Source organism: Plectrocnemia conspersa, unplaced genomic scaffold (genome assembly GCF_051122295.1).
Source record: "Plectrocnemia conspersa isolate PC_06_02 unplaced genomic scaffold, ASM5112229v1 ptg000008l, whole genome shotgun sequence".
Classification (NCBI taxonomy): domain Eukaryota; kingdom Metazoa; phylum Arthropoda; class Insecta; order Trichoptera; family Polycentropodidae; genus Plectrocnemia; species Plectrocnemia conspersa.
The window spans coordinates 17,762,010-17,788,887 of NW_028277172.1; the positions used below are offsets into that span (position 1 = coordinate 17,762,010).

Genomic DNA, 26,878 nt, shown 5'->3' on the forward strand with positions numbered 1-26,878 from the left:
ATTTATTGATTTAAAGTGAAATAAAACGATCACATAAATTGATAAATAAAAAAATCATATATTTCCATTTAGAAAATCATTGCTTCCATTCGTGTTGATTTACCCTATATACAGGTAAAGTTATTTGATAAGTACATTGCAAGATGTTCACAATATATACATAAAATAAATATATTGCATTGTTGTTTAGAACCTAATTACAGATTTTATTGAGATTCATCGATGAAGTTCGATTTTCCATTGAAGGTGCATCCCGATTGTTGGATGATTTCACTGGCAGCGTAAATACCACAGCGGACGCAAGACTCCAACGGCTTTCTCAACACCAGTTGCGATAAGAAGCCACCGGTGAAGGCGTCACCAGCTCCGTTTGTATCGACGATCATTTCTTTACTTAACGGTATCACTGGTATCTCTTTCACAACCTTGTCTTGGACTAAAAGTACCGGATTGCAACCTTGCGTTACTACCATTACTCTCGATTTCTTCGAGTTAAGTTTTGGAAGCTCGCACATTTGTAAAGCGATTTCTTTCATGCATTCTCCTTCGATGCTGTATGCTTTAGCAAAAGCTGTTACTTCCTAAAAAATATTACATGTATTAATGAATTATTGTTCGAAGTATAATAAAACAATAATTTAAATAATAATAATATAATACCATTTCATTTCCGAACAATATGTCGACATAGGGGAGTACTTCGTCGAGAGATTCTTTATAAAATTGTGAGACATATGGTGCACTGAGATTCATCAAGAATAGTTTATCGTTATCGTGAGCATGTTGAGCGATCCGTTTTACTGATGGTGGACTAACGACCAAGAAAAATCCCTAGAAATAAAACGTGTGAATATTATTGAATATCTTGATAATTCTCAGGTAAATTTATTATCTAATTACAATATCATATAGCTAATAATTGATCAGTTCTAATGTTTAACTAGTATAAATATTAGTAAGTTAAATAGTAATATCTTTATGGATTTACTTTTATATGATTATGAACCGCCTCATGAAATAAGTAATGTTTATTTTGCCTATCGTAACTTGTAAAATATTTGCTAAAGCTATATTAAATTTGCTTCTACGATAATTTTTTTTAAGCATTATTACTTTAAGATTGCGCACATAGAAAAATGACTCACAGAAGCATAGAAAAATTGAGCTTTGTTGATCACGTTGACATTCTCCGAAGATTCTAAATGATCTTCTGTGAAGCAATTGGCGGCGGCCAAATTAGCGCACAACGAACGGTGAGTTCCAGTAATGAGGACGGCGCACGTTCCAGTCGAATCTTTATTAGTGTACTGATATTGTACATTCACACCATCATTTCTATAATATTTAAATAATTTATGAACATATATATTATCTTTATGAATAAGTTGATTTAGATGAATTTATTTACTTGGCCCGATCTTTTAATATCTCTGAATACTTGTCTCGTCCGACACATCCAAAGAATGTAGTGACTAGAGGTTTTCCAAGTATCCATTGTACGACTCGTAATGAGTTTTGCACGCTGCCACCAGCGATAAACTCTGCGTTGTGCTTATCGATGAGCTCTTGGTACAAAGGTTTGTGTATGGGATCAGCCAAGATGGCATTGTCAGGTTTCATTTCATATTTAGTGAGCAAATCATCACTGACAACAGCCGATATGTCCAATAAAGGATTACCGACGCCCACTAAAAGACCTTCTCTGTAATGATAGAAAAAAAAACAATTTACATATAAAGTAGTGTGCAAAAAAACGCATCACATTTTAAAATTGTAAAAAAAAAGATATTTCCGTCATGGAATTCTCGATTTTTTGTGTTCATTTAGTAAGTAAGTCTCCATTGTTTTCTAGTAGTTACCGATTCAGTTGACTGACATCTTTCGTGGAGAAAATATTTTTAAAATTTATAATGCCGAATCACTCGCAATTAAGTGAAAATCAAAAATCCGATATCATTGTGTATTTAGCAATGGGGTTCTCGACGAGACAAATGTTGCAGTCTGTTGATTGTAACTAATCAAGAGTTCGAAGACTTTTAAAAAAAACATTGGATCAGGTTCAACAAACCTATTTTATTTTCCTTATTAAAATATATTAATAAGGGAAATAAAATAGGGTAAGCGGTGCTTCTAACAACACTGATTGATTCCAAGAGTTGACCGTCATAAATTACTAGAGTTTATTGAGCAAGTTAACGTTAATAGTAAAGATAACCGTTTAACCTCGCAATCTTATAATGACCTTGATAAAGTAAAGCCAAACAAATTTACATATTTTATATTAAAAATACCACTTCTTATCAGTGTTTGTTCCATTGTTACGTCAAAGTGGAATTTATAAAAAACAATCAAAAGCCTTGGTAAAACAACTTAAGTAGAAAAAAGTCATTAAATCGCATATCAATGTTAAGATATTTTTCCTATAATGCAGAGTCACTTAACGTATTACTGAAACAAGCACTTAACGTAATTGAATTTTAAATAATAGTGTTTATATTTAGCTTGTAATTTAAATTAAGTTAGTGCATTTAGTTAGTGGTTTTCAAAATTCATCAAAGATCATGTTAAATAATATGCCCTTGAATGTACGTGTAAATTATTCAATCTTAATTAAAAGCTGCACGTCCCACGTGTTCACGCGACTCTACTAATTTAACCAATTATAAAACGTGATATAAAATTAAAGTAACCATAAACGCGGGTCAATAGTTTTAAACTAGAAACAATGAGCCATTGTGGTAGCTTGCATGCTTGTTAGGAGTTTAGAACTACGACCGGGAACGTTTTAGTTAGAAAGTGCGTGATTTTTTGCTATAAAGCGTCTTACTCTATATCGGGCATGGCGACCGCGACAAAGCTGCAGCTCAAACTAGCATTACGACAGCGGCGTAAGACAGTGCTGCCAGATAGAAATATTACTACTGTCAAATGCGAATTATAATAAAAGTGTAATAAATGAAATAAAACGCACCAAAGTAATAGATTAAATCTTGCATTATTGATAATACATTTATATAGGTGCAACATCAAATAAAAAAATCAAAGTAGGCTAAAGGTTATGAAGTTGTATTAATTTATTTGATTACATATTAATCAACCGGAATGTATACCTAAAATCTGAGGTTTTTTTTATTATAGTGAATTAAAATTAATAACAAATAATCTCAACTTTAAATCTCTCAGAAAAATAGTGAATCTACGAATTAAAAAATAGTGGACTACGAAAAATATCAAGAAATAATATATTAGCAACGTTAGCTAGCAATAATAAAAATACCAACAAATAAAACCTTTATTATTTTAATTTTCTTAAGTTTGTATCTTTCCAGTAGCACATTTGAGAATTAGATTAGTAATGAATAAGTTTATTAATATTATCCTTCGTTGTTTTTTTAATTGAAATATGATGGAAATGAGATATAAATTTTGTTTGGAAATCATTATTTGCTTTTGAAGGCTAGATACTAGGGGATGTTGTTAAAATACAATCAGATTAAAAACAAATTAAAATATAATTCGTAAAAATCACTTAAATAAGATTTAGCAGTTTTATAACTTCATTATATATAATTTATTACACGTTATGTTTGATTGATTTTTAGACAAATTTAAAATTTTTGCGAATGGTCACTAGTATTCGCTTTAAGACTTATGTCAAACACATGTCAAGATGACGGCGTTCGTTCGAGTCAGCGTCCTTTCGTTGCGATAAGAACTAGTTATCTCTAAAGTTATTATTAATTTAAGTGCCGCAAACGAAGCGTCGTGTAATTAATCACACAGTTCACGTAATACATGCCACAATATGGCTTCCTTGATCGAGTCGTACGAACAACAATATTCAGTGTTAACGGCTGAGATCACAGCTGAAATTGGCAAATTAAAAGTATCCAAAACAGGTACGATCATTTATATAAAAATCACATAAGATGACACCTTCGACATATTTATACAGAATATATTTGTTTGTAGAAGATAAAAGAAGACTAATACCAATCATCGAGAACTGTTTCGAAGAAGCTAACGATTTAGTGAGTGTTGATATACTTAATTTTAGTTTAAATATATTAATATTTCTATTTATAGCTCGAGCAATTGGAATTAGAAATAAGAGGATCGAGTCAAAACCATTTGGTGTCTAGATTAGCTTGTTATCGTGCTGAGCTGTCCAGAATAAAAACTGAATTTCAGTCTTCCAAACAATCAAACCCCAGTGGCAGTTGTATGTTCACATTTTATCCATTTTTTTTTATAAAATGTAACTTATAAAATAATCATAATTTTCAATAAGCTTACATCGAGGGTGAAGAATATTATGACGAATGGAACGTTACGCAAGAACAAAATGCGAAATTATTGGATAACTCGGACCGCATCGAAAAATCAGGAAAAAAACTCAACGAGGGCTTTAAAATTCTGTTAGAATCGGAACAAATCGGAGCCACCGTTTTAAATGATCTCAGCACCCAAAGAGAGACGATTCAACGATCCAGAAATAGAGTATTAAATTATTTGTTCAAAATATTTTATTTATTGTTTTTAATGTACGATGTTATTTTCAGCTTAGAGAGACTGATGAACAGCTAGGAAGATCGTCACGTATAATGAACAGTATGATAATGAGAGCTATGCAGCAGAAGTTTCTTCTTATATTGTTTATTATTATTTTTATTGTTATAATTTGTGTAGCTGTGTATCTGTCGATTAATTAAATTGTTAAAAATGTAACATTTACAGTGATAATTGAAGTAATTTGTTATAAATCAATTGATATAGTCAACCATTTTTATTATATGCACTTAAGTGTACAGTACTTATTCAATAATAATTATTATGAAAGGTTTTTAGTATATTTTACAAAGTGCATATTTATATTATTTATGTTTTAATTTTATAACATTATTTATTGTATCAGTATTTATTTTAATAAATATATTCTAAGATTAACTTTCATTTTTTATCATTTTAAGATTCCATTAATTCAAATTCGTCCCTGATCATATATGATAATTACATATCTAAAACGTTAATATATTGTAAAATACAGAAAGTAATAAAAATGCAAATTATTATACTATTTTAATGATTCGTTTATTATAATATACTAGTATAGCAAATATGACACAAACCATAGAAAAACGTACACTTTGGATTTATTCAAAGAAAAATATAACACCAGCACAAATCATTTATAATTTACACATGCAGACTTGAAGTCAAATAAATGCTAATTATTGAATAAAAAAATAGAAATTATACACTATAAAGAATGGCAATAATATATTAGTATATTCAAGTTTAATTTATTTCACAGTTTCTATTGACTCTTTAAAAATTCCACTGGTACTGTTTCGTCTTCAATTTCACCAAGTTTAATATTATATAAACTCAGTTTATTATCCTGAAAATTGAAGTATATTAACATATTTGTTATAATAATATGGTTTAATCGATTTACCTGATCGGCGAGCAGTTCTAACAAATCATCTTGATCGATTTTTAATCTTTCTAAATCGGCATTCAGTTCTGAATTAGTCGTAAGTGATTCGTTCAATTTGACTTCCACTTCAGATAATTTATGATTCAATGTGTTAATTTTAGATTCATATTGTTCTATAACTGCCGCATCGTTTGATTGTTTTATTGGCGATGCTTGAATTTGTGCATCGTTCATTAGATGAACGTTCAGGGGTTGTCCTACTGGCGACATGGCAGCAGCCAGTTGAGTTTTTAACAAAGTGTTTTCATCTCGCAATTGCGAATTCATCGACGTTGCGTTATCTAACTCACTCTGTTATAAATAAAACAATAAAGTAAATTGTAGATACACAAAGTTTTATTTATATGTATGTATAATACTTACTTCTAAATTGTTGCATTTTTTAGATATTTGCTCAATCTGAATAGTGAGTTCTTGCAGTTTAGCGTCTTGCTGTCTGATTAAATCTTTATATTGAGGTAAGAGTGTTTCTTCTGATGCGAGACGATTATCGGGAACTATTTCGGTGGTGTTGTCTTCATAAGGTACTGATAAGCTTGTTATAATAACACCTATGATGAATTAAAAGTTGTGTTATAAAATATATTACATATTAAAATCATATATAAATATACGAGCGTAGAGGCAAAATAACATTAGGTAAATGTATATTTTTTTGATTTACCCTCGCACTGTTAAAAAAATATCTTACTCTCCAAAGATTTAAACAGTTTACAAAATTCATAATCTAAAAGCAGCTCGCCCATGCTCTTCGCCCTGATCTGGGGTTGCTTAGCAGCTCTACTGTACATCTCGTGCTTGGAAACTTCGCCCAGTTTCGCCACGAATGTCTCCAATCCGATTCTTTTAATCAGCAATTGTGTCATACTGTCTTTTGTGTAGCTTTCGACCGAGTCGTTGTTAAAATGAATGCACAGCGCCATCAAAAATGCACACATTCCTTGCAACAAGTATTCGTTATCGTCATGTTCGTTGGAACAAATTTGGGCAACAAGAAACCCGACGCTTCCGGGAACAGTCAGAAAGGCGCTGATCGCTTGAGGGCAGTTGCTCAGCCACATCGACAAGAACATCAATAAAGCAACCTATAATATAACAGAATTTAATAATTTTATTTTACATCGAGAGTTTAAAATTGAAATATTAAATACTTTAGAATGCAGCTTGGTGCCTTGTTGTAAGACGAGCGTGCATTGATAAAGCAGAGACACCGGAGACGTTCCTATATTGGTAGCTAATAAGACTCTCAAAAATTGCTCCTTCTGCAACGGATTATCGATTAAAGCATGCATGAGCGAAACGGCTGAAAACCAATTCGATAAAGTGTCCATGCTGTAGAGTCCTCCGCATAATAGTTGACCCGTCGTTATAGTGGTCATCTCTGATGTCGATGGCAACAACGTCTGCACCAATTGAGCTTGTCCTGCTTCATTTTTGTATAAATAACATTCAAAACAATAGAGGACAGCGCATCTGGAAATTAAAAAAATGTCTAATTTTATTCGTTTTGGTTTACAACTTTATTGATTAAAAAATTTGATGATGGTATTTTTTAATCATTACAGTTAATTTTTGATCTTTCTCTAAAAAAATTCAGTTGTTCGGAAATACACAAAAGTGATTCCTATTTACACAAAAATGAGATAAAACGATTCTAAATAACTACAGACCTGTATGAGGTTTATGGTCAGAGTCGACTAAATTATATACAGCAGCGTTCTGTCATTTGTTTTTTGAGTAATGAAGAGGTAAAACCAGAGCTGGCCCGAGGGACAGGCTACACAGGCGGTCGCCTGGGGCGCCAGTTTCGTAAGAGTGCCGAAAAATCAAAATAAGGGTGTAACATTCCTTTCAAACATTTTTAAACAATATTACTAAAAAAAATCTAATATTGCTTGGTGGGCAGGCCTGCCAAGAGGGGGCATGTATGTATTGATGTATTTTGGGTATAAGTTCCTTCAACTCTTTTTATACATACAAGAAATAAAGGAAGCGGAACATTGCCTTCAAAAGCACTAACTTTCACAATAAACATTATTATTCAAATGGATAGATTGTAGTTTTTTGACGCAGCTCTGTTTGTGTTAGAATTTGTTTGCGAGTTATTGTTGACTTTATTGCTTTTTGAACGTTTAAAAAATATTAGACATGAGAGGAAATATTCAATGAATGTATTATAAATTAGTAGCAGTAAATTTAGGTGTTCAATCTGAATTTTCAGATTGAATACCTAAGGAAGAAGCAAAGAAATAACGAAAAATCAACGATAATTAAAAAATCAGATGGCAAATTTTTTACTTTTTGGAATAAGTCCAGGAAAACATAATTTTTGATAAAATATCGTCTTTCGACCGCTTCTGGATGCCTCCTAAGTTTTTATACCAGGGATCAGAGCACTAGCCAATTTATTCCAATAAAATATATTCCTAAATTACTCATCGTTTTTTGTCCGTTACGATTATTTGAAAGAACCTTACGAGAAAGGAGTGCGTATAAAATTGTGAATCTGTTTGTTCAAAATGCGATATATTTTTTTCTAAAATCAGATTTATTTGATTGATGATTGTGATATTTATGTGATTTATTTTAACTATAATATATCAAAATTGTCGCTGTGCGCACTAGGTGTGACTTATAAGCACACACACACAGATCTGTCTGACGGACACCAGGACATATGTGTCCGAGCTTCGCCACACACGCAAACTTGGATATAAGACTTATCGAACATCAGATTTACGTGTTTTTAGGTGATTTTGCATTTCAACTAAGCAAGCATATTATGAAGCCCCATTCCTACAGTACTAGAACAATAACTAATGGCGATTGGCGTCAAAACAATAATCAATTACATGGTTCACAATTATTTTTAACACACGAATTTAGTTTACAATATATTATGTCTCACTGTCTTTGATAAATCGGCGCCAGTCGACCACACGCTGGAGATCACTGATAACAGTGTGGGAGAGCGAGGGATCTCTCTTGAGGTTAAAACCCAAATCATTGAGAGGAAGTTAACTCTCGGGCTGGCCGTCCGAGGTAGTGCGCGAGGCACTACTAATAACGAGCAAAGCATAGCAGAATAACGCAAGCAGGGCCAAAGGGCTTGGCCCTTAGGTGAACCGAGGGCCAAGGCTGCGACTGAGGCAAAATATACGTCAGAGATGTAGTGTTGTAACAAGGATGATCTGCAATGCATGCAGTGCAAAGCAATGCAGACCAGCCAACGAGAGAACGTCTCCTCGTGCGCTTGAGAGAAATACTAATGAAACTCTGATAAATATGTAGTACTACGGGGGGTGGGTCCCGCTCATCCGGCCGTCACAAGCTGATGCTCACCCATAAGGGTTGGACTCGTAGGGCTCTAATACCGGTAACAGCAGTGATTTACACAATGAAACAAGTAGTACACATCGCTGTCTTTGATAAAAAAATGTCAAAAAATACATTTTCAACGGTAATAGTATTGAGTAACAGATGGTCATAAAGTAATAAAACTGTATCACCAAAATCTTATTTTAGACAATATATTTCAGCAACTTTGGCGCAAATTAATAAAGGTGAGCAGAAATAGCCCGAGTCATAAGATCACTTAAGGGACAAATTTTAACAAAAAATACTGGAAACCATTGGGTGCGGGTGCTAGGATCTGCGTGTCCATTTTCGATCTGTTCGTTTTGTGTCTTTTCTCACCACACACAATTGGATTTGTCCGCCAAGCACCCGCGACGGACAGATCCGCACGTGAATAGCCAGCTATTGAATAGGTACTATTCTTATATAGTAAATACTTATATTATTTAAAAAAATATTATGTATAGAAAAACAAAAAATATTTTTTTAAATGTGGTCGAAAATCATTATTATTAATATTTTCATAAAGAAGATTGCTTCGAAAAACCTTGCTTTGATGGACAAATATAACCAAACATCAAGTATGTAAATATGTAAGTATAGTAAAACCTCGATATAACAGACTATTGCTGGTGAGGGGGTGTCCGTTAATTTAGAGAATGATGAAGTAGATAAAAACTTCATTTCACAGAAAATTTTTCTATCAAATTAAAATAAATAAAAATCGAAAAAACACATTATTTGTATGTAGGTATAAAGTCAAAGGTATGATATGAGTATTGTTTACAAGTAGTGACAGTTGGATTTAAACATGTATAACATTAACAGAATGTTTTTAACGATTTTCACATTAGTCCGGATATTTTGTCTGTTATCTAAAGTGCGTTATATCAAGGTCCGATATATTGAGGTTTTACTGTAATTGTAATGTAAATACATAAATATATTTAGTGTTTCGTTTATCAAGTTTTCGTTTATCCGTGCGATTAAAAATATTTTGAGTGAATTAAAATAATGAACATTAACTAAATACTATTTACAAGGATAGAGCGAAACATTATTTTTTTGTCACTGCATTCTTGGGTATTTTTTTTTAGGTAGTGGTCCCAATATCTAGAACGGGTACAGGGTTTACCCTAAATAAGTGATATATAAATAATAGGAAAAGCTTAATAGTTGTGATTAAATTAATTGGACCGCGGTAGATTTAATAAGAAAAAAATATTGGACAGCAAAAGATTAAATCCCTACAATAACCATACTTTTTTCTCCGCTTCTGCTTTCAATCAATATGGGCATCGTCGTTTTTGTAGTTCTAAGTTTTGTAGTTTTCAACAAATAAAATGTACGGATTTAAAAAAAATTTAATTTCTTTTCTGGTACCATCGGTATTTTATTTTGTATTTTTTTTTCGATTTTTGCCCTAATACCGGTTTTGCAAACCCTAAGAGCGACTCGATGATAGTTTCATGGTAACCATATATTTTTTTCTTTGCGCTTTGTCGCTCTTCTATGTACACTTTGGTTAGCTACAATTATATTCTTTGTTCTGTGGTTACCATACAGTTGTTTTCGATACTATTTTCCAGCGTTAATCTACTATTTTTTAGAACTTAAATGTGTAAATTTATTAAATAATTATTCTACAATAAACAACTATTATGTAGTTATTTTGTTTTACTATAAATTTTGATAATATGTGGAGGGAAGGTAAAATCTATTGAAATTCAGTATGGTGATGCATGTCTGGCATACCAGCAAGTGTACAAGTGAGCAAGTAAATTATGAAACGGAACAACGTTCAACGAAGATTTACGTACAACGAATGTATATTTATATTTCCAATTTACCTTAATGTGAACGGTTGTTTTTCGTTCACCATGGACATGAGCAATGTAACAATAGCAGGTCTCGGTGGATTCGATGGAGCCATGACGTTGCTCAAAAATTCTTGATTACTTGCATTGCCGCGTGTAACCTCTCCAACTGAATTTATAGTCTCAGTCAGTATATCAGTAGGAACTCCGCTGACCATCAAAGTATTGCACAGCATATCCAAAAGATGAGCGTTTTTCATTATCTTCTGCGAGCTCGATATAACGGCTGCCGAATTCAAAGGAGATACTAACGTTCTGATCAATTGTAGCATACAATGAACGTTAGACACCTTTTGCGGAGACCATCCTAACTCGTCGGTGATATCTGGAGTACTAAACATAGGTAGCATTCGTTGAATGTAGCTGCCTTCTTTGAAAAAATTCTGATTGCTCGTGTTATTCTTTAGAAGGTTAAGCATTAAAAGCAAGCAATCCTCTACGACTATACCGCCATCAGAGAAACCTTCAGCTGCAATAACGTCAAACAATCTATCGAAAGCATTCTCGAAAGCGACAATCTTTTGGATGTTAGCATTTCCTTTGGTTAAATGTATAAGCAGTAATAATGCTTCGTTTCTAATGACTTCTCTAGAGTCGCTCAACAAATCCATCAGCTTTGAAACCCCCATTGGACTGACTAATATTATTTCTTGTATATCTTTCGGCCTGTTGGCCAGTAAAGAATTCAATAATTTGACAGTCGGCAATCTGACACGATAGTCATACTCGTCTAGCAGTTCCAGTAATAATTTGGTATTATGCTGGTTTTTTAAAAACATTTCCGTGAACTGCTCTCCGATGTTCAGCGGAATATTTGGATTATCCTTTTCTTCGTCGAATTGCTCTTCCGATATGACATTATGCAGAGCGTCTAATGCATAATTTACAATTTCACAATCCGCTCTATCTAATTCCATCGCCTAAAAACGGAACCCATCATGAAATCGAAATAATAAATTTAATTAAAACTAGGTTACGTACTTGTATTAAACTATCTAGCCCTTGAGCTCCGACTTCGATTCTATAATTTCGCGATAATGCCTTGAGTGCTCGACAAGCATCGCGACGATCTTCTAATAGTGTGGAATTATTAACTCTATCCACCAAACGTTCGACCTAAAATTATAATAAATTAACGTATCATGTATAATATATTACGACAAATCATTTTATATTTTCGTAATCTAGTGCTTTATACCATATTTGACACAATGAGATAATGAATAAGTAGTAATTTAATATATTAATCAATACAAATGACATTAACATGTAAATGTATGAAAGTTCGCGTATGTCCCGAAATGAGATTAGTAATGATTGAAAAGAGATAAAACTAACGATTTCGGCGCCGGTAGGCTGCGCCCCCGTAGGCGGCGCCCCCAATACAGTTTTCAATCCACTCCGCAAGAAATCCATTCTGCATAATCTGACAGCTCCGGCTGCTGACAACTCGTCGCTAGTGATGTTCCTTTACGGTTACAAGTCTGTTACTACTGTCATTACTTTTTTTGTTGCACAATATAAAATAAAAATATATATTTTGCCCATAATTTACAAAATAAATGATACAAAAGTAGCATATTTTATATATATATTATAATAAATTGAAAAATATTTTTTTTTTATGGAAATTTATGCCATCTATGAATATACACTTATCATTAAAGTAGTGTAGACTACTATTTTACCGACATTTTATATTATTTATCGATATTAATAATATATGAAAATTTATACATATATCTAAAATATTTAAATACATAACCTCTAAATTATTTACTTTAATTGAATTACAAATCAACACTTTCTAGCAATAAACTTTTATAATTTATTACACTTTCAGACTCTCCCAGTTTTTATCTCCTTTTATTTTGAGGTCATAAAATTAATCTAGGTATGTTTTTATTGCGCTATTGCATGACAAATTGAAGTTCTAAATTGCTTTTATGCAATACATACGCGTATGTAAAAAATCGTAACATTTGAAAACGTCGCACGTTTTTTATGACCATCCTAAAGATGAGTCAAAAGTGAAAGTGAACAAATTGCACAATCATAGGTACAATTATGATGAAAACCGAACGAGATAATTCGATGGTTTTTTTCTACCTTTCACTCTGAGGCACTGACCTTTTTCTAGGTTTATCGATTTTTATTGCGAGTTTACAGAATAAGACGCCTCGAGTCATTAACTTAAGCACCAACCAATGTTATATTAATTAAATAAAAACTCGATTAAAGTACACAGGTGCAATTTTGAATATGTAACTATTCACAAATAATACTGCTTTTTTGCTTATATTATTTTAATAATATAGGAAGGTTAAATAAAATAATTCTCGAAGGCCACATTAAACAAATAAATAACAATCTATTCTACTTATCGCTATGGCGAATTTAATAATTTTATTATAAAATATGTATTTATGAATTAAATATTCGTGTCTAGTTAACAAATGACCTGTTTCTCATCGATCTATTCTATAGTCATAAATAGATATAATCGTGAGAACATTTTAATAGTTCACGAGTATAAGCATTTTATTACAAAGTATATTGTCTGGTGACATGGTTATAGTGTGAGCATACGTTTCATGTTTTAAAGACGGTATAGTATAACAAATTAGCAACCCAAATTAACTCAATTACGTTATTAATCTGTTAAACATACATATGTTTACCTACACCTCAAATTTCAGCTGATTAATTTTATGGAGTGTATTATTTTTAGTGAAGAAATTTATATACTAATCATTGTTTTTATTTTATATTTTAAAACAACGTAAATAAAATGAAACGAATTCATTCGGTTCATTTCATGTTGATATCGTAATTAATACATTAATTACGTTACATATCGGTAATCTATTTACATAATTTATGTGATCATTAAATTTGTATTCAAATTAATTATGTTCATTATCATTTTATGTTCGTTTTTTTAGTAAAATTGTTTTTTATTGATAGAGTTTTTTTTATGACTAATAAGGTTAATGCTTTAACTAAAATGTGAATTAATATCCACTTGAAAACGGCTATAATTATTAGAATCAGGATACCAGGAAATAAAAAACATATTAATTGCACTTTCATATAGAAGGCAAATATATACTCTACGTTAACTTGTGTTTTAATACCTGATTCAAAAGATTCACGTGTGGTTTATTAAATTTACTTTTACAGAATAATCATAATATTTTTTGAGGTTATGTCACATTTGCCTTTTATAAAAATATCGCTAATTAATATTTATATAGTATTTTACATTAAATTAAAAAACGCCTTTACTTACCAATTACCATTGAACATTATACATTTAAGAATAACTCAGATGTAGTTTTGAAATAAAATAAAGTTTTCTTACCAAAAATCTAAATATATATATTAGAATTGAAAATGCATAAAATAACTTATCCATTCGTTTTTCAACATTTCAGTTTTCATCCCTGCTACAAAACTCATAATTTATAAAAAATACAAATAGAAATCAATTTTATATTAAGGAGTATCTTATTTTAATATTTATGAATATGTCTTACTATTTTTTCAATATAAGATATATTTTTCAGTTTATATGGTTTGAAAAATGATAGTAAATCTCGAATCAAAGTTCCATTCTAAATTGCTTATATATATATATATATATATATATATATATATATATATATATATATATATATATATATATATATATATATATATATATATATATATATATATATATATATATATATATATATATATATATATATATATATATATATATATATATATGTGTGTAGATATAATTGATCGGGTGACATAATCATACAATTTGTAATTAATTTAAATATTATTTATTTAGGTAAATTTATGTTTTTTTATTTATTTTTAAGTAGTATGTCGTAGAATATGTAGAGTATGACAGCATTTGCATTTAATTACTATTTCAATAGTATGTCATCATCCATAATAAATAAAAAGCAATATAAAAAATCCTAATGGTATATTAAATATAAATATTTAAAATTTATATACATATACTAAAATATGTAAGTATACATGCATATGAATATGTAGATATATATTACATTATTTACAATTGTTTCGTAAACGTATTCTCAAATTGAATATAGTGTAACAATTAAAAATTAAAAATAATATATTATATATTCACTAAACATACTATTTTATTTAGATAAAGTCAATCTATCGCAAATTTTTCTTAGTAAACTTCTTTAATGAACATTAATTTAACTGCACAGCGTAATTTTTTAATGAGTAACATTATATATAAGTATTTTTAACAACAGGTTTCTGTATCTTGCAAATTAAAAACAAGTACGTTAAATACGGATATATTTTATGAAATATGACAATGAAAATTTTGACTCAAACAGGGCCGGCTCTGGCGAGTGCCAGGCCTTACGCAAGAATAAATCGCGTGCCCTCCCCCTCCTACCTTAAAAAAAATTGGCTTATGTAATAAATGAAAAATTTATGCAATAATATATAAAATACACTAATAAAGTGTTGTAATTCCAACTAAAAAAAATAATAATTTCAATATAAGCAGCACTAAATTTAAGGAATGCTTCATAGAAATGACATATTCAAGTTGTTCTGGCGCTTGTTTCTTTTACACAAAGGGTTCCATGAGCCCCACAAAATTGATGATGGTTTTTTGTTGAAGGGCAAGGCTGGTTCTCTCTAGGTATATGAAATTTATAAAGATACACTAAATCTGAGACGGCAAAACCGACCACAGAATTTCTACAATTTTGATTTAATTGTGTTTTTTAGGAGAATGAAATATCGCTATATAAGTTGTAATTTCAAATTTTCTGATAAAATAAAATGAACGTATGTTTTTGTTAATTTTTTACTTTGAGCGCGGGGCTCTACGCGAGTGAATTTGTTGCGTATGTTAAAAGCCGGCCCTGGAGTAAAAATCACACAGATTATTTTCACATGTAACTCTTTATTCTATAAGATAAAAATGCTTATAATTATATTTTATTACACACACACGGAATTCTCTTTTCACTTTGGTTATAAAAAAGGCGACCGAAGTTGCCTTCAAAATAATATTAATTATCTCATAATTATATTAAGCCAGGCGTAGGCAAACTTTTTGGGCCGTGGGCCAGATTGTAAAAAATAACATTGAGAACCGGAGAAAGAAGAGATTCAAAAAAAGAAAAAACGACCTAATTTCTAAACTTGTGACTTGGAGCGATTGCCCTTTCGCCTTACTGCAGTATATCACGTAATCGGTCGTTAGCACGTCCCTGTTCAGCTCAACTTTCAACTTAAAAGTTGAAAATAGCACATTTGCCCTAAAATGTCATGTGCAACTGTCGCATCACTACTGTTCGCCGTTTCGGAGAAGTTCTTGTGACAGACAAACACATGTATTTTATCTTTTATAGTATAGAAAATTACACATACAATTTGTATTTGATTTTATTTAATGTAAGTAGTGACGATTCGTAAACCACCATTCAATAGTTTGGACCTGGGGTCGAAGATGCTATTTGCCGCCCAACCTCCTTATTTTCAATTGATTTACAATTTTAGAATACTTATATTATGTGAACAATTATATAATATTAATAATAAAAAATTTCAGGCCAGCAAAAATCGAATATATTGTTGAAAACTTTTAACGGTAAATACAATATTTATATTAAATGTAATAAATACTGAGTTGGGATTTCAAGTATTAATGTCCCGGTAATTAAAGAAAACAATGAAATTGAAAATATTTTTAGTAATTGTGTTACATCATTTCTAGTTTCAAACGGCATATCTGGATCATTTGACAAATTTTCTAAAAGTTCGACTATCGTTCGACTACGTTAAAGGTTATTTTTAATTCTTCCCAGCGAATAGTAGAACGAGAAAAAACTCGTATATGCTTTTAGCTGTTCCGAAAAAAGTGAGCATCACTGGATCTTGCTTGTGTGAGGGTGCTTTGGCCAAAATTAAGCAATGGTTATCACAGTTTGCAAATAATGCCATGTGATTCCTAGCAAAATTAAATATATTGTATTGAATATGGATTATTATATGATGATCATTCGTATTGGATTTACTAATAACCAACATATTTTTTTAAGAATTCAAAACAAAATTCAGACAAAAATTTCCGATTTTTTAGTGTCCTGCTTTTAATTTAAAATGTGGTCACCTTAGATTATTACCAACTTCATTTTGCTGCCCCCTCCCCTCCCCATGGCATATGTCTCTCTTCCCACGCTACATTCTCATTTTAGTATGCATTTATTTAAATATATAAGCATAATCTTTGAGAGGTAAATGTAGAATTTTGTTTAGCGACACAATTTTGTGTTCTAAATGTACAATATATATACTACCCAACTGGAAAAAATGTATAAAAATAAATAATTGTCACAATAGATTATAGCATTCTAAATCGATTATTACTTTAACCATTTATTTTGTGCTTCTTGCAATTCAATTTCAATGAAATAAAATATAAAAGTAACAATAATGGTGTGTGACTATAGACATAATTTGATCTCGCGCTAGCGACGGGGTTTTTCTTATGCAATTACCGCAAGGGCAACACACAGGCATATATTTATTTAAAAAAAGTGCAAGCGAATCTACACCTTATTAACCTTTCAATAAGGATCATAATCAAATCTCTTTCAGTATTGCGCCACTCTTCGACTGGGTTTCGGAAGTCCACATACGAACAGTTGTGCTCCGGCTTTGCAGTCGTTCGGTTGTGAGGTAGGTCGTTTCGTTTTTTATACGTTTTGTGAGGTATAACCCAGGCGGCCGAATGATTCATCATTACAAATCGCTTTCCACGTGCTCGACAAATTGATATATGAGGAAGCCGGCCGGCGTTCATGTAACAATGTGCCGAAAATAGGCAATAGAGCGAATTAAAAATGATGCCGCTTTGTCGAAACTCGACCTTCTAGGACCACAATTTTCCATAACCTTTTTATAATGTTAAGATGAATTTGATTTTATCATAGAATTATTCGCATCGTAAACGTGCTTTGTCGTGCGTATTACGAGAAAATTGAATTTTGCTGTAAACGACATTGCTGTCATTTACGAATCAATGTTACCAACTTAATTTTTTTGACATTTTTTCGTGGGTGCGTGAGCAGATTTAATTACGTCGGTCATTAAAATTTGTTTTTTTTTATTTTGAGGATGTTGTATTTTATTATTAAATGTATTTATAATCAATGTTGCCACCATTTTGTTTTATATTAATATCAACACACCAACCGATTTTATTGAATATTAATTACCCTTGTGATTCAATTATTTTCTAACAGAATTTTTTTCTTTTATATGTAATATACATGTACATTTTTCTGTTATTAAAGGGTTAACGGGTAGAGCCATTTTTGGACAGGGAAGTGGTGAATATTTTTACTTTTCCCATATTTAATTTTGTACGTACAATATGTGTACAAACTACTACTTTGTTGCTATGGTAACAATAAATATAACAAGAAAATGTAAATCCGTTGGCAAAATGATGAATAACAAACAAACATTACAATTTAAACAATTAATTAGACCCATTTTAACATATGTCTGTCCGGTGTGGTGTAACACTGGTAATAGCTATAAAAATGATATATAATACACTGTTATATAGTATTAAATTCAACAATTAAAGAACACTCATTTCAATACTAGAATATATTATAAAATCCATTAATTTTTTCTATCGGTGTCTATGATAAAAATCTTAAATTTAAATGCAAGCACATATTGCTTTAGAGGCTAGACAATATAATCAATAATTCCTGCTCTCCAATGAAATGTACTCAAATTATCGCTTTATTTATTGTTTTTATTTTCTCTGTGTTTTTATTTTTTGTTAGCTTAAATTGTAAAACGTTTTTTAATGTTTTTCTTAAATTACAACCACAAACGTTTTAGTTTATATTCTTATTTTTTTAATCAAATTGTAGCTAATTGTAAACAACCAGTAACATGTATATTATATATATATACAGTAGACCCCCCAATAACACGGTTAATTGGGGACGTGCTATTTGGATCCTGTCACTCTGTGTGAGCGAGCCAAAGGAAGGATATCTCACCACATGTGCTTGATTTGTATGTCTGTAAAATTATTTATATTATTAAATTAAACAATACAATTTTACACCGATTTCCTAAACTGGAGCTCTAATTATGCTACATAGATAACGCAATGGCACTACATTGAGCGCCAGAACATTGCTACCAAATTTAATTAAGGCAACAACCGTGCTAAAGCCAATAATGGTTATTTACATGCCTTTTAACTTTAAAACATTTCAAATTTTATTATTATTTGGCTCCCCCTTTTATCTTTCAATGTCATCTATATTTAATAATATAATATGAATATTACTGGTCCGAATTTTCAACCTGAAGAAACACGGAAAAGAATTTTAAATCAATATATTATTGAAAATTTGATAAGTGGTACACAAGGTTTTTAAGAATTTTTAATGATCAATTAATTTTTATTTAACAATTATTGTTGCAATTAGTATCTCTTTGGTAATGACTGTATTTTAATTATTTTAGAAATTGATTTTGATATTAAGTCTTAAAATCTCAAATAATAGATCAACATCTTATCAAATTTTATTTTTTGCTTTCTAATTTTGTTGTTTATCTTAATTACTGGCAAGTGTGTATGTTGTAATTTATATGTATTTGTTTAGAAAAACATACTCATTATCATATTTGTGAGAATGAGGCTGATTATCTTAAATGGTTACTTTCGTACACTCTTTCTTAACAATACCTTGACTATCGTTTTGACTATTTTAAATACTTAATATTCGACGCTCAGAGGTAAAATCAGGGTGTATGTATGAAATTATACACAAGTATGTATATTCTTATACTTTTTAGAATAGTAATCTTGTAATCTAATATAATAAGCAAGGTTCTTAAAGTATTTATGTAGTATAATATGTTCTTGCATAAAAAATGTATCATTTTTTGTGACTTTTCCACTTGTTCACCTTGCTTTTTGCGAATCATTCACGGAGCTGTATTACAATATATAGAGATATAAAACATTTTCTATTATATTTTATGGAATGTTTATTATTGCAACTATTTGTAAAACACGTTTATTATCGTAAACTTAAACCTATTAAACATAAGTGTTTACTTATAAAAATTTATCTGACTTCCATATGACAGTTTTATTTACACAAGGTTTTAAACTACTGTATTTGTGCGTATGTATCACTCATACGAAACAGGTTTTACGAATAAATTTGCCAGTCTTATCTCTCATTGCCCATTGACTCTTGTTTATGAATGAATGTGTGATTGTGATCTTGATCTTTGTCCAATCCTAGCTATGTATGATAATAATTTGCATGTATGACAATAAATGCAAAACAGCTTTCTTAGAAATATGCATACATTTTTTGCTAATTTGGTATTCTATTGTTAAAAAGTTAAAAACGCCTACTCGGCTTATGATGTGGTAACTTGATTGTTATACATTGTAAATTTAATTATGACACATGCATTAGTGTGTCAGTCACAATACTGTATAATTGAATATTCAGCGATACAAATTGATTATGACTATTGGCTATTTACATATAAAATCTAATTTATTTAAAGTTGTCATGTATCATAATTATAACCACAAATGCCAACAGCTCCCCCCCCCCCACCTAAATGATGTCCCTGATGACGATGCCAACAAATACTAATAAAAATGTAAACTGAAATGTATTTTAATACATCGTCAATTACATTATTATTTTTCAAGTTGTAGTAAACGCAAAAATATTTTAAGTGTTATATAAGATGCATTAATATCTGTTAAAATAACTATGGAGTCGCTATATAAAATTGAAATAGTATTACAATTCATATTTTTTTCATAATATATTATATTCTATGAAGAAGCAATTGACAATTCAAATTTCATATTGGGATTATGTAATTTTTACTGTAAAACAAGACGCAACTAATTGAAATGCACAGTATGTGTATTAAAATAATTTAATAATTTAAATAAAACACTAAATTTAATTCACCAATGAATGGTACTTCTTAAAACAGGTACCTCTGTGGAGAAGAACGACACAGGATGCACATATGTATCGGGTTTTTCTGCATTTTTTGTGTGCCGGCAAGTGATTCGTTTAATCTGTCTTCGTTTATATTTTTCTATTCAATATTTTTGTCGTACTGAATATTCAGAAAACCTCTGTTAATGCGTATATTATTGATTTGCTTTATACAAAAGTTTTTACTCTCTGAAATAATTATATTGATCTATTTTGTATTGAAATCACCCTCTGGCAGACATATTAATGATTTCCTGTATTTAATCATGTCAATAAAATTGTTTTTATTTTTTAATTTTCAGTCGATAAAACCAAAGCATAAAAATGCCTCTCAAAATCCAGAAACCAGCCCCCGCCTTCAAGGCTACCGCTGTCATTGATGGACAATTCAAGGAAATATCCTTGTCAGACTACAAAGGAAAATATGTAGTTTTGTTCTTCTATCCTTTGGATTTGTGAGTATGTTTTTACTATCCAACTCATTGCCATTTTTTCTCACGTCTATATTACACAGTTGAGCGGTTTTTAATCACTGAACCAATGAAGGTTATCTGTGTTTGAAAAGCTTGACATACTTATCTCTTATTTTTTTTATGAATCATTGTTTTTGTATCATTTTGCAGCACCTTTGTCTGCCCGACTGAAATTATCGCCTTCTCCGATCGTGTCGAAGAATTCAAGAAGATCAACTGCGAAGTTATCGCTGCGTCTACCGACAGCCACTTTTCGCACTTGGCATGGATAAATACGCCCAGGAAGGAAGGTAATGTTTATCACTTTATTATCGCAAAATGATGAACATGCTAATGTTTATCATCGGGCCTTTGTAAACAGTATATTTTTATGTAGATAATGCGGTTTATGATATTTTTATCATAATTAAAAATGCGGTTAGTGATAATAATGTATTGATTTTAGGTGGTCTCGGAAAAATGAACATTCCTCTATTAGCCGATAAGTCAAGCAAAATATCTCTCGACTATGAAGTTTTGGATGAGGAATCCGGAATACCGTTCCGTGGATTGTTCATCATCGACGGAAAGCAGAACTTGCGTCAGATAACCATTAACGACTTGCCCGTTGGACGGTAATATTATAATATTGTAAATTTTATTGTTTATATTTATTTTTTATTAATTATTATTTCTTTATAGTGATGTAGATGAAACTTTGCGTCTTGTGCAAGCTTTCCAATTCACCGATACTCACGGTGAAGTTTGCCCCGCCGGATGGAAGCCCGGTCAGAAGACAATGAAGCCCGATCCCAAAGGGTCCAAGGACTATTTCAAGGATCAAGAATGAATCTTGAACATAATCGAATTGTGCGATTCGGAGCTCTCTTATTTTTATATAATGTTTCAACGGTGGCTTCGATTTTAATTTTTTAATCTAATTATGTAACAACAGTATTATAATTGTAGTTAAAAACATTATCTTGCCGCGTAGTACAATATTTTACCAAACTTTATTGTAACCATTGATTATTTTAATTGTTACTATTAGTTCCTATTATTGGAAAATATTGTTTCAATTCGCCGTCAACGCAGAGGCTATTTTGAGTGATACCAAATATGTGCTGGAACAGTATTTGAGCTACTTTCATTGTATACCAAATTTTGTACAAAGATTTGTTACCAAATGTATTCACACCAATAAACGTTGTTACTGTATATATTTATTTATTTAGTTGTAAAAACATCACTGACAAACAATTTAATGCATCTTGCACATAAATTGAACGAAGATTAATCAAATTAATTATAAATAAAACAATGTTACAATGTTTTTAATTGTATAGTAGTTGTAGTCGTTGCGTCGTTCGTCAGGTTGGTTTAAGCTCTGGTCACACGTCTGTCTGGGATGGCGGGCGCCGTTCTCCCACCCGCTAACCCACGATCGCAATGCACGCCTGCAAGTGTTGCCACTCTGCATTGCGGATTAAGGGATTTAACAATAAGTTGAAATCATTGTTTGCTCTGAGCTTTTCCATACATGAAATATAAAATATATATATCTGCAGGTGCTTGAACGAGTAGCCGGATTGAACTAGAAATTTTGGCTAAGACAATTGCAGAAATTTATAATCACTTGTAGTATCCAATATGTTTGAAGTAAACTGCAAATCTATTGTTATAAGTAAGTATATCTAATGTTATATTGGATTCAACTACACGTTTTGAATTAACATAGTTCCAGAATCATTAATATTATTAAGTATGAATTGTACGTTATTTGTGTTAAGTTAATATCATGCTAAGGAAGTGAAAAAAAGAGAGCTTCTAAAGCAGGTCTCGGCAACCTTTTTTGGCTGCGGGTCAAAATAATTCAAATGTGACTATGAAAAAGCCTATTCGGGTCAATGAATATTTTTGGTCCTAACAACCATATATGTGGTCTAGTCGTGACATCGTAACACGTTAAAAAAATGATATTTGCAGAACTGAAATGGGTCACTTCAAATCATCAAACGGGTCACTTGGTGACCCGCGGGTCATAGGTTGCCGAGCCCTGTTCTAAAGTATGTACTCGATAGGCTTTTTTTAAAGAAATATTATTTCAATAGAAAACCATTTCAGATACACGTTTTTCTTAGTAAAACATTCATCAAAAATGACTTACATAATTCCATAAAAAGAATTAAGATTAACCACACTTATAAACTTTCCTCCATAGAATATTATTATTATCTAAAAGTGCTTTCCATGGAATGCTACCTTGTATCATCGGTGCTGCCAAATCATTATGCCGGCTCTGAAAAATCGTCCACTTGTTGATCATGTTTGGAGGTTTATAATTATAAGGGGATCTTACGTAATAAAAAGTTACAATTGAACATTAATGCTTTGCCAAGCAAAAACTAGAGGGTAATCGTCATTTCGAAAAACAACCAAGAATTTGAAGAGCTATTAAGTTGCAATATTTGGAGTTGTCTCGTGAATCCTATTGTCGTAAGCGAACACAATGGTCGCCTACAAATGGCACCCGGAAGACACTCTTGCTTCATTAAAGAGGTTGTATATAAACAGTTCAGTCATTGGTCTAAATAAGCTTCTCCCATTCATTCATGAAATCATATAAAAGACTTGACACTTAATTAACACTCAACTCTAAAAGCACAACTTGGCATATAACCCGGAATGAAACAATCTAAATGATGTTAACTCGCCAGTCGTGTTCATCAATCGGTAGTCCCAATATAAATATTATCAGCTTTGAAATTTCAAAGTATTTAATAAATCTATTCTTTTGTATAACATACACTGCTACATGCATTGCTATGGGTGGTGTAGCACTTATCCTTCAGCTGGAGATATGTCATGCCATTTTCATATTGAGACTATTTAAAAAAGCTATATGTCATTTTAAACGCAGCGAGTAAGCAAATATGTATTTATTCCATTGCAGAGATACTTGAGCTTGATGAACCCACTCTCAAGTCCTATATTTAGGAATACAATGAATTCGTATGTAGTACATGATTGTCTGAACATAATATGTAGATATATACATACATATAACTGCCGATCATTCCACTGGTTACAATATTAAAAATAACAAGCAACACAGTGGGAGAAGTAATATAAAAATCAGAAGCTTGAACAAATAAAATTTTTTTACTACAGTAGTAACAATTTCAAATAAAATTACCCTGCACCAACATCAACACCCACCTCAATTCATTCAAGTTCATGGGGTTAGTAAGACAGCTGTAAAATTATTTAATTTGCTCGGTTAAAATGAAATATTTTATTTTTTGTATACAATACATAGCACTAAAATAGTAAATTAACACTAATTTAATAATAACTTGAATGTTCTTTAAAATGAAAAAGTTTGCAAACTGACAATTTGATTTTGATCATTTTTAGATACGTCATAAATAAATCAATCGAAACTGAAGTTTCAGTTTCGATTGATTTACATATTTATGTTCCATCTAAAAAGTATCTAAATCAAATCAGCAGCTCGCAAAATTTTACATTCTTAAATGCAAATAATTAGACATATAATATCAGTTTCTTGAAATCAATTACTTGTACACATATTATTGCAATATAATTACTAATTATATGTATTATTGTTGTAATTTTAAATTAGTTTAATTATAGATATTTATTTTTATTCAGTCAATTGTGATTATACAATAGCAACATATTTTTAGCAAGGTAATATTTGTACAAATTTTCAGTAGCAATTAAAAATTACACTTTATTAATATTCTTTCTATTAGGCTGAATTTGTTAGAAGATTATAATATGGTTCTCAAAATTGGAGATGTGGCACCAAGCTATGAAGGCACAGCCATAGTAAAGGGCATTGCAAAAGATATATCTCCATTAGATTATTATAATAGTGTTATGGTGCTTATTTTTTACCCGTTTGATTTGTAAGAAGAATGTTATATTAATATATCTTCATATCAAATAATTTAGATTAAAATAAATACTATACTATTGTAGTGTCAGCCCTTATCCCGATCTAATTGAATTTTCTGATCGCATACAAGAATTCAAAGATATCGATTGTGAGCTGATTGCCATTTCAACCGAAACACATTACACTCATTTGGCATGGACGAAAACGTCAAGGAAAGAGAGTAAGGATGTTTTATTTATTATTATTACTTTAAAGATATTTGATTTCAATGCATATTTTTAGATGGCATCGGTGAAACAAACTTGACTCTCTTGGGTGATAAAAGCTTGAAAATTTCAAGAGCGTACGGCGTCTTGGACGAAAGGATCTCGTGCTGCACCAATGCTTTGTTTATTATAAACAGATCACAATACATAGAACATATATCCTTAAATGAACTAAATATTAACAGGTATTAAACTGATAATGACTAAAAAAATTTAAATACTTACTAAATTACTCTATATTTTTAGAAGTGTAGACGAAACCCTACGATTAGTGAAGGTTATACAAAGAGTAAAGTAATACATTGAATGATGCTTATATAGAATTATATTATTTATTGATTTTTTATATTTTGACTTAATATTATGTATAAATTTGCCTTAACTTTATATAATATGAATTAAGATAATAAATACAATAATTTTAATAAAAGTCTATTTTATTTAATGTAATAAAATTACATTTTTATAAATTTAATGTAATAATCATAATATACTATCTTAACCATTTGTTGTCGAAATCTGATTTATCGACTTTGCTTCTTGTATATATATACAAAGAATCAGATACATTTTAATGGGCTTGATGATAGTTCCTCAGAATTTATTTTAAACATATATATATTTATTATTATTATGTAATAGATTACATATGTCGATATTTAGATAGTAATTCCAAAAAGCTTGGTAACCATATGGTTAAGATACCATTTTCTGTAATTATTTTCTTTTGAAATTGAAAGATAATTAATGACTCATTCACAAAAATGTAAATTTTCATAATAACTATACAATATTATTTACTAAAATAATTTATTCTTATTATCCACGCAGCAAGACTATTGTGAGGTCTTTGAGGGGACTAGGTTTTTTAATAATATTTTTCCATAAAGATTTATATTTGTAGTTTTAATATTAATTGTGGTACTATGATCACTAGTACTAATTGAATTTATTTAAAATTGTACATTTTCGCTATATTGTTCATTTTAATTATCCCATTTTGAAACTAATGTTGTATTGATATTAAATTAAATTTAGATTAAATAATTTAGTTAACGACATCTTTTGACAACAGTATTTAAAACATGCTTTTAAATTATATTTGTATATCGATAGATGTCATATAGATCAAGAAACTATTTACTTGCATTTTCCATTTGTTTATTTTGTATTTTAATGAATTTTAACTATGTTTTTTCTGATTACATTTTAATAAAAAATTCAATAAAGTGTATTACTGATAAACTTAATTAAATTCATGTACCTCTGAACAAGATGGTTCATAACTTTGCTATATGATAAATTCATTATAAAGACAACAAAATCATGATATAATTTATATTTTCATCATTAATTACTCGAATTTATCAATTCTTCCGGTGTGGAAACCATCGCCACGTGTAAACCTTGACTACGAAC

The 26,878-nt window shown here is 30.5% G+C and overlaps 4 protein-coding genes and 1 long non-coding RNA gene across 6 annotated transcripts; 3 read left to right on the top strand and 2 right to left on the bottom strand.

Annotated features, from left to right (window-relative positions):
• Positions 1 to 34: 34 nt before the first annotated feature.
• On the bottom strand, positions 35 to 2,871 carry Adk2 (Adenosine kinase 2). 2 transcript variants are annotated; one of them, XR_015810465.1, is made up of 5 exons: positions 2,828 to 2,871; positions 1,409 to 1,702; positions 1,089 to 1,335; positions 661 to 912; positions 35 to 581 (listed from the first exon to the last, which is right to left on the bottom strand). XR_015810465.1 is itself a non-coding variant. In XM_088190227.1 (5 exons), the coding sequence occupies exons 1-5, from the start codon at positions 2,839 to 2,841 to the stop codon at positions 207 to 209; spliced, it is 1,044 nt and encodes a 347-aa protein (XP_088046353.1). In that variant the 5' UTR covers positions 2,842 to 2,871; the 3' UTR covers positions 35 to 206. The 2 variants fall into 2 exon arrangements, 1 of the variants encoding a protein (XP_088046353.1); XM_088190227.1 differs by having other exon boundaries at positions 661 to 831; positions 1,146 to 1,335.
• Positions 2,872 to 3,094: 223 nt separating this feature from the next.
• Positions 3,095 to 4,947, top strand: Vti1a (Vesicle transport through interaction with t-SNAREs 1a). Its single transcript, XM_088190228.1, has 5 exons — positions 3,095 to 3,899; positions 3,973 to 4,031; positions 4,087 to 4,222; positions 4,292 to 4,500; positions 4,563 to 4,947. The coding sequence occupies exons 1-5, from the start codon at positions 3,806 to 3,808 to the stop codon at positions 4,710 to 4,712; spliced, it is 648 nt and encodes a 215-aa protein (XP_088046354.1). The 5' UTR covers positions 3,095 to 3,805; the 3' UTR covers positions 4,713 to 4,947.
• A 122-nt stretch (positions 4,948 to 5,069) lies between these two features.
• On the bottom strand, positions 5,070 to 12,181 carry p115 (General vesicular transport factor p115). The gene is made up of 8 exons (XM_088190226.1): positions 12,073 to 12,181; positions 11,716 to 11,850; positions 10,708 to 11,654; positions 6,652 to 6,973; positions 6,192 to 6,585; positions 5,864 to 6,051; positions 5,459 to 5,791; positions 5,070 to 5,401 (listed from the first exon to the last, which is right to left on the bottom strand). Exons 1-8 carry the CDS (start codon positions 12,148 to 12,150, stop codon positions 5,318 to 5,320), a joined length of 2,481 nt encoding a protein of 826 aa, XP_088046352.1. The 5' UTR covers positions 12,151 to 12,181; the 3' UTR covers positions 5,070 to 5,317.
• A 5,258-nt stretch (positions 12,182 to 17,439) lies between these two features.
• Positions 17,440 to 22,486, top strand: Prx2 (Peroxiredoxin 2). Its single transcript, XM_088190229.1, has 5 exons — positions 17,440 to 17,475; positions 21,119 to 21,271; positions 21,440 to 21,579; positions 21,735 to 21,903; positions 21,971 to 22,486. Exons 2-5 carry the CDS (start codon positions 21,141 to 21,143, stop codon positions 22,116 to 22,118), a joined length of 588 nt encoding a protein of 195 aa, XP_088046355.1. The 5' UTR covers positions 17,440 to 17,475; positions 21,119 to 21,140; the 3' UTR covers positions 22,119 to 22,486.
• Positions 22,487 to 25,086: 2,600 nt separating this feature from the next.
• LOC148233217 (uncharacterized) lies at positions 25,087 to 25,772 on the top strand. The gene is made up of 3 exons (XR_015810535.1): positions 25,087 to 25,413; positions 25,476 to 25,644; positions 25,706 to 25,772. It is a non-coding gene; the product is annotated as an uncharacterized LOC148233217 (long non-coding RNA).
• The last annotated feature ends 1,106 nt before the right edge of the window (positions 25,773 to 26,878 follow it).

Excerpts from the sequence above, each read along its gene's own strand:
- Adk2 (XM_088190227.1), bottom strand. Across the intron at positions 832-1,145 it reads CTCAATTTTTCTATGCTTCT|GGATTTTTCTTGGTCGTTAG; the intron begins GTGAGTCATTTT and ends TTTTATTTCTAG. Across the intron at positions 582-660 it reads TATTGTTCGGAAATGAAATG|GAAGTAACAGCTTTTGCTAA; the intron begins GTATTATATTAT and ends AATATTTTTTAG.
- Vti1a (XM_088190228.1), top strand. The coding sequence starts at position 3,806 with ATGGCTTCCTTGATCGAGTCGTACGAACAACAATATTCAGTGTTAACG. Across the intron at positions 3,900-3,972 it reads ATTAAAAGTATCCAAAACAG|AAGATAAAAGAAGACTAATA; the intron begins GTACGATCATTT and ends ATTTGTTTGTAG. Across the intron at positions 4,032-4,086 it reads TCGAAGAAGCTAACGATTTA|CTCGAGCAATTGGAATTAGA; the intron begins GTGAGTGTTGAT and ends TTCTATTTATAG.
- p115 (XM_088190226.1), bottom strand. The coding sequence starts at position 12,150 with ATGGATTTCTTGCGGAGTGGATTGAAAACTGTATTGGGGGCGCCGCCT. Across the intron at positions 11,851-12,072 it reads AGCCTACCGGCGCCGAAATC|GTCGAACGTTTGGTGGATAG; the intron begins GTTAGTTTTATC and ends TTATAATTTTAG. Across the intron at positions 5,402-5,458 it reads TAGAACTGCTCGCCGATCAG|GATAATAAACTGAGTTTATA; the intron begins GTAAATCGATTA and ends TTCAATTTTCAG.
- Prx2 (XM_088190229.1), top strand. The coding sequence starts at position 21,141 with ATGCCTCTCAAAATCCAGAAACCAGCCCCCGCCTTCAAGGCTACCGCT. Across the intron at positions 21,580-21,734 it reads AAATACGCCCAGGAAGGAAG|GTGGTCTCGGAAAAATGAAC; the intron begins GTAATGTTTATC and ends TATTGATTTTAG. Across the intron at positions 21,904-21,970 it reads AACGACTTGCCCGTTGGACG|TGATGTAGATGAAACTTTGC; the intron begins GTAATATTATAA and ends ATTTCTTTATAG.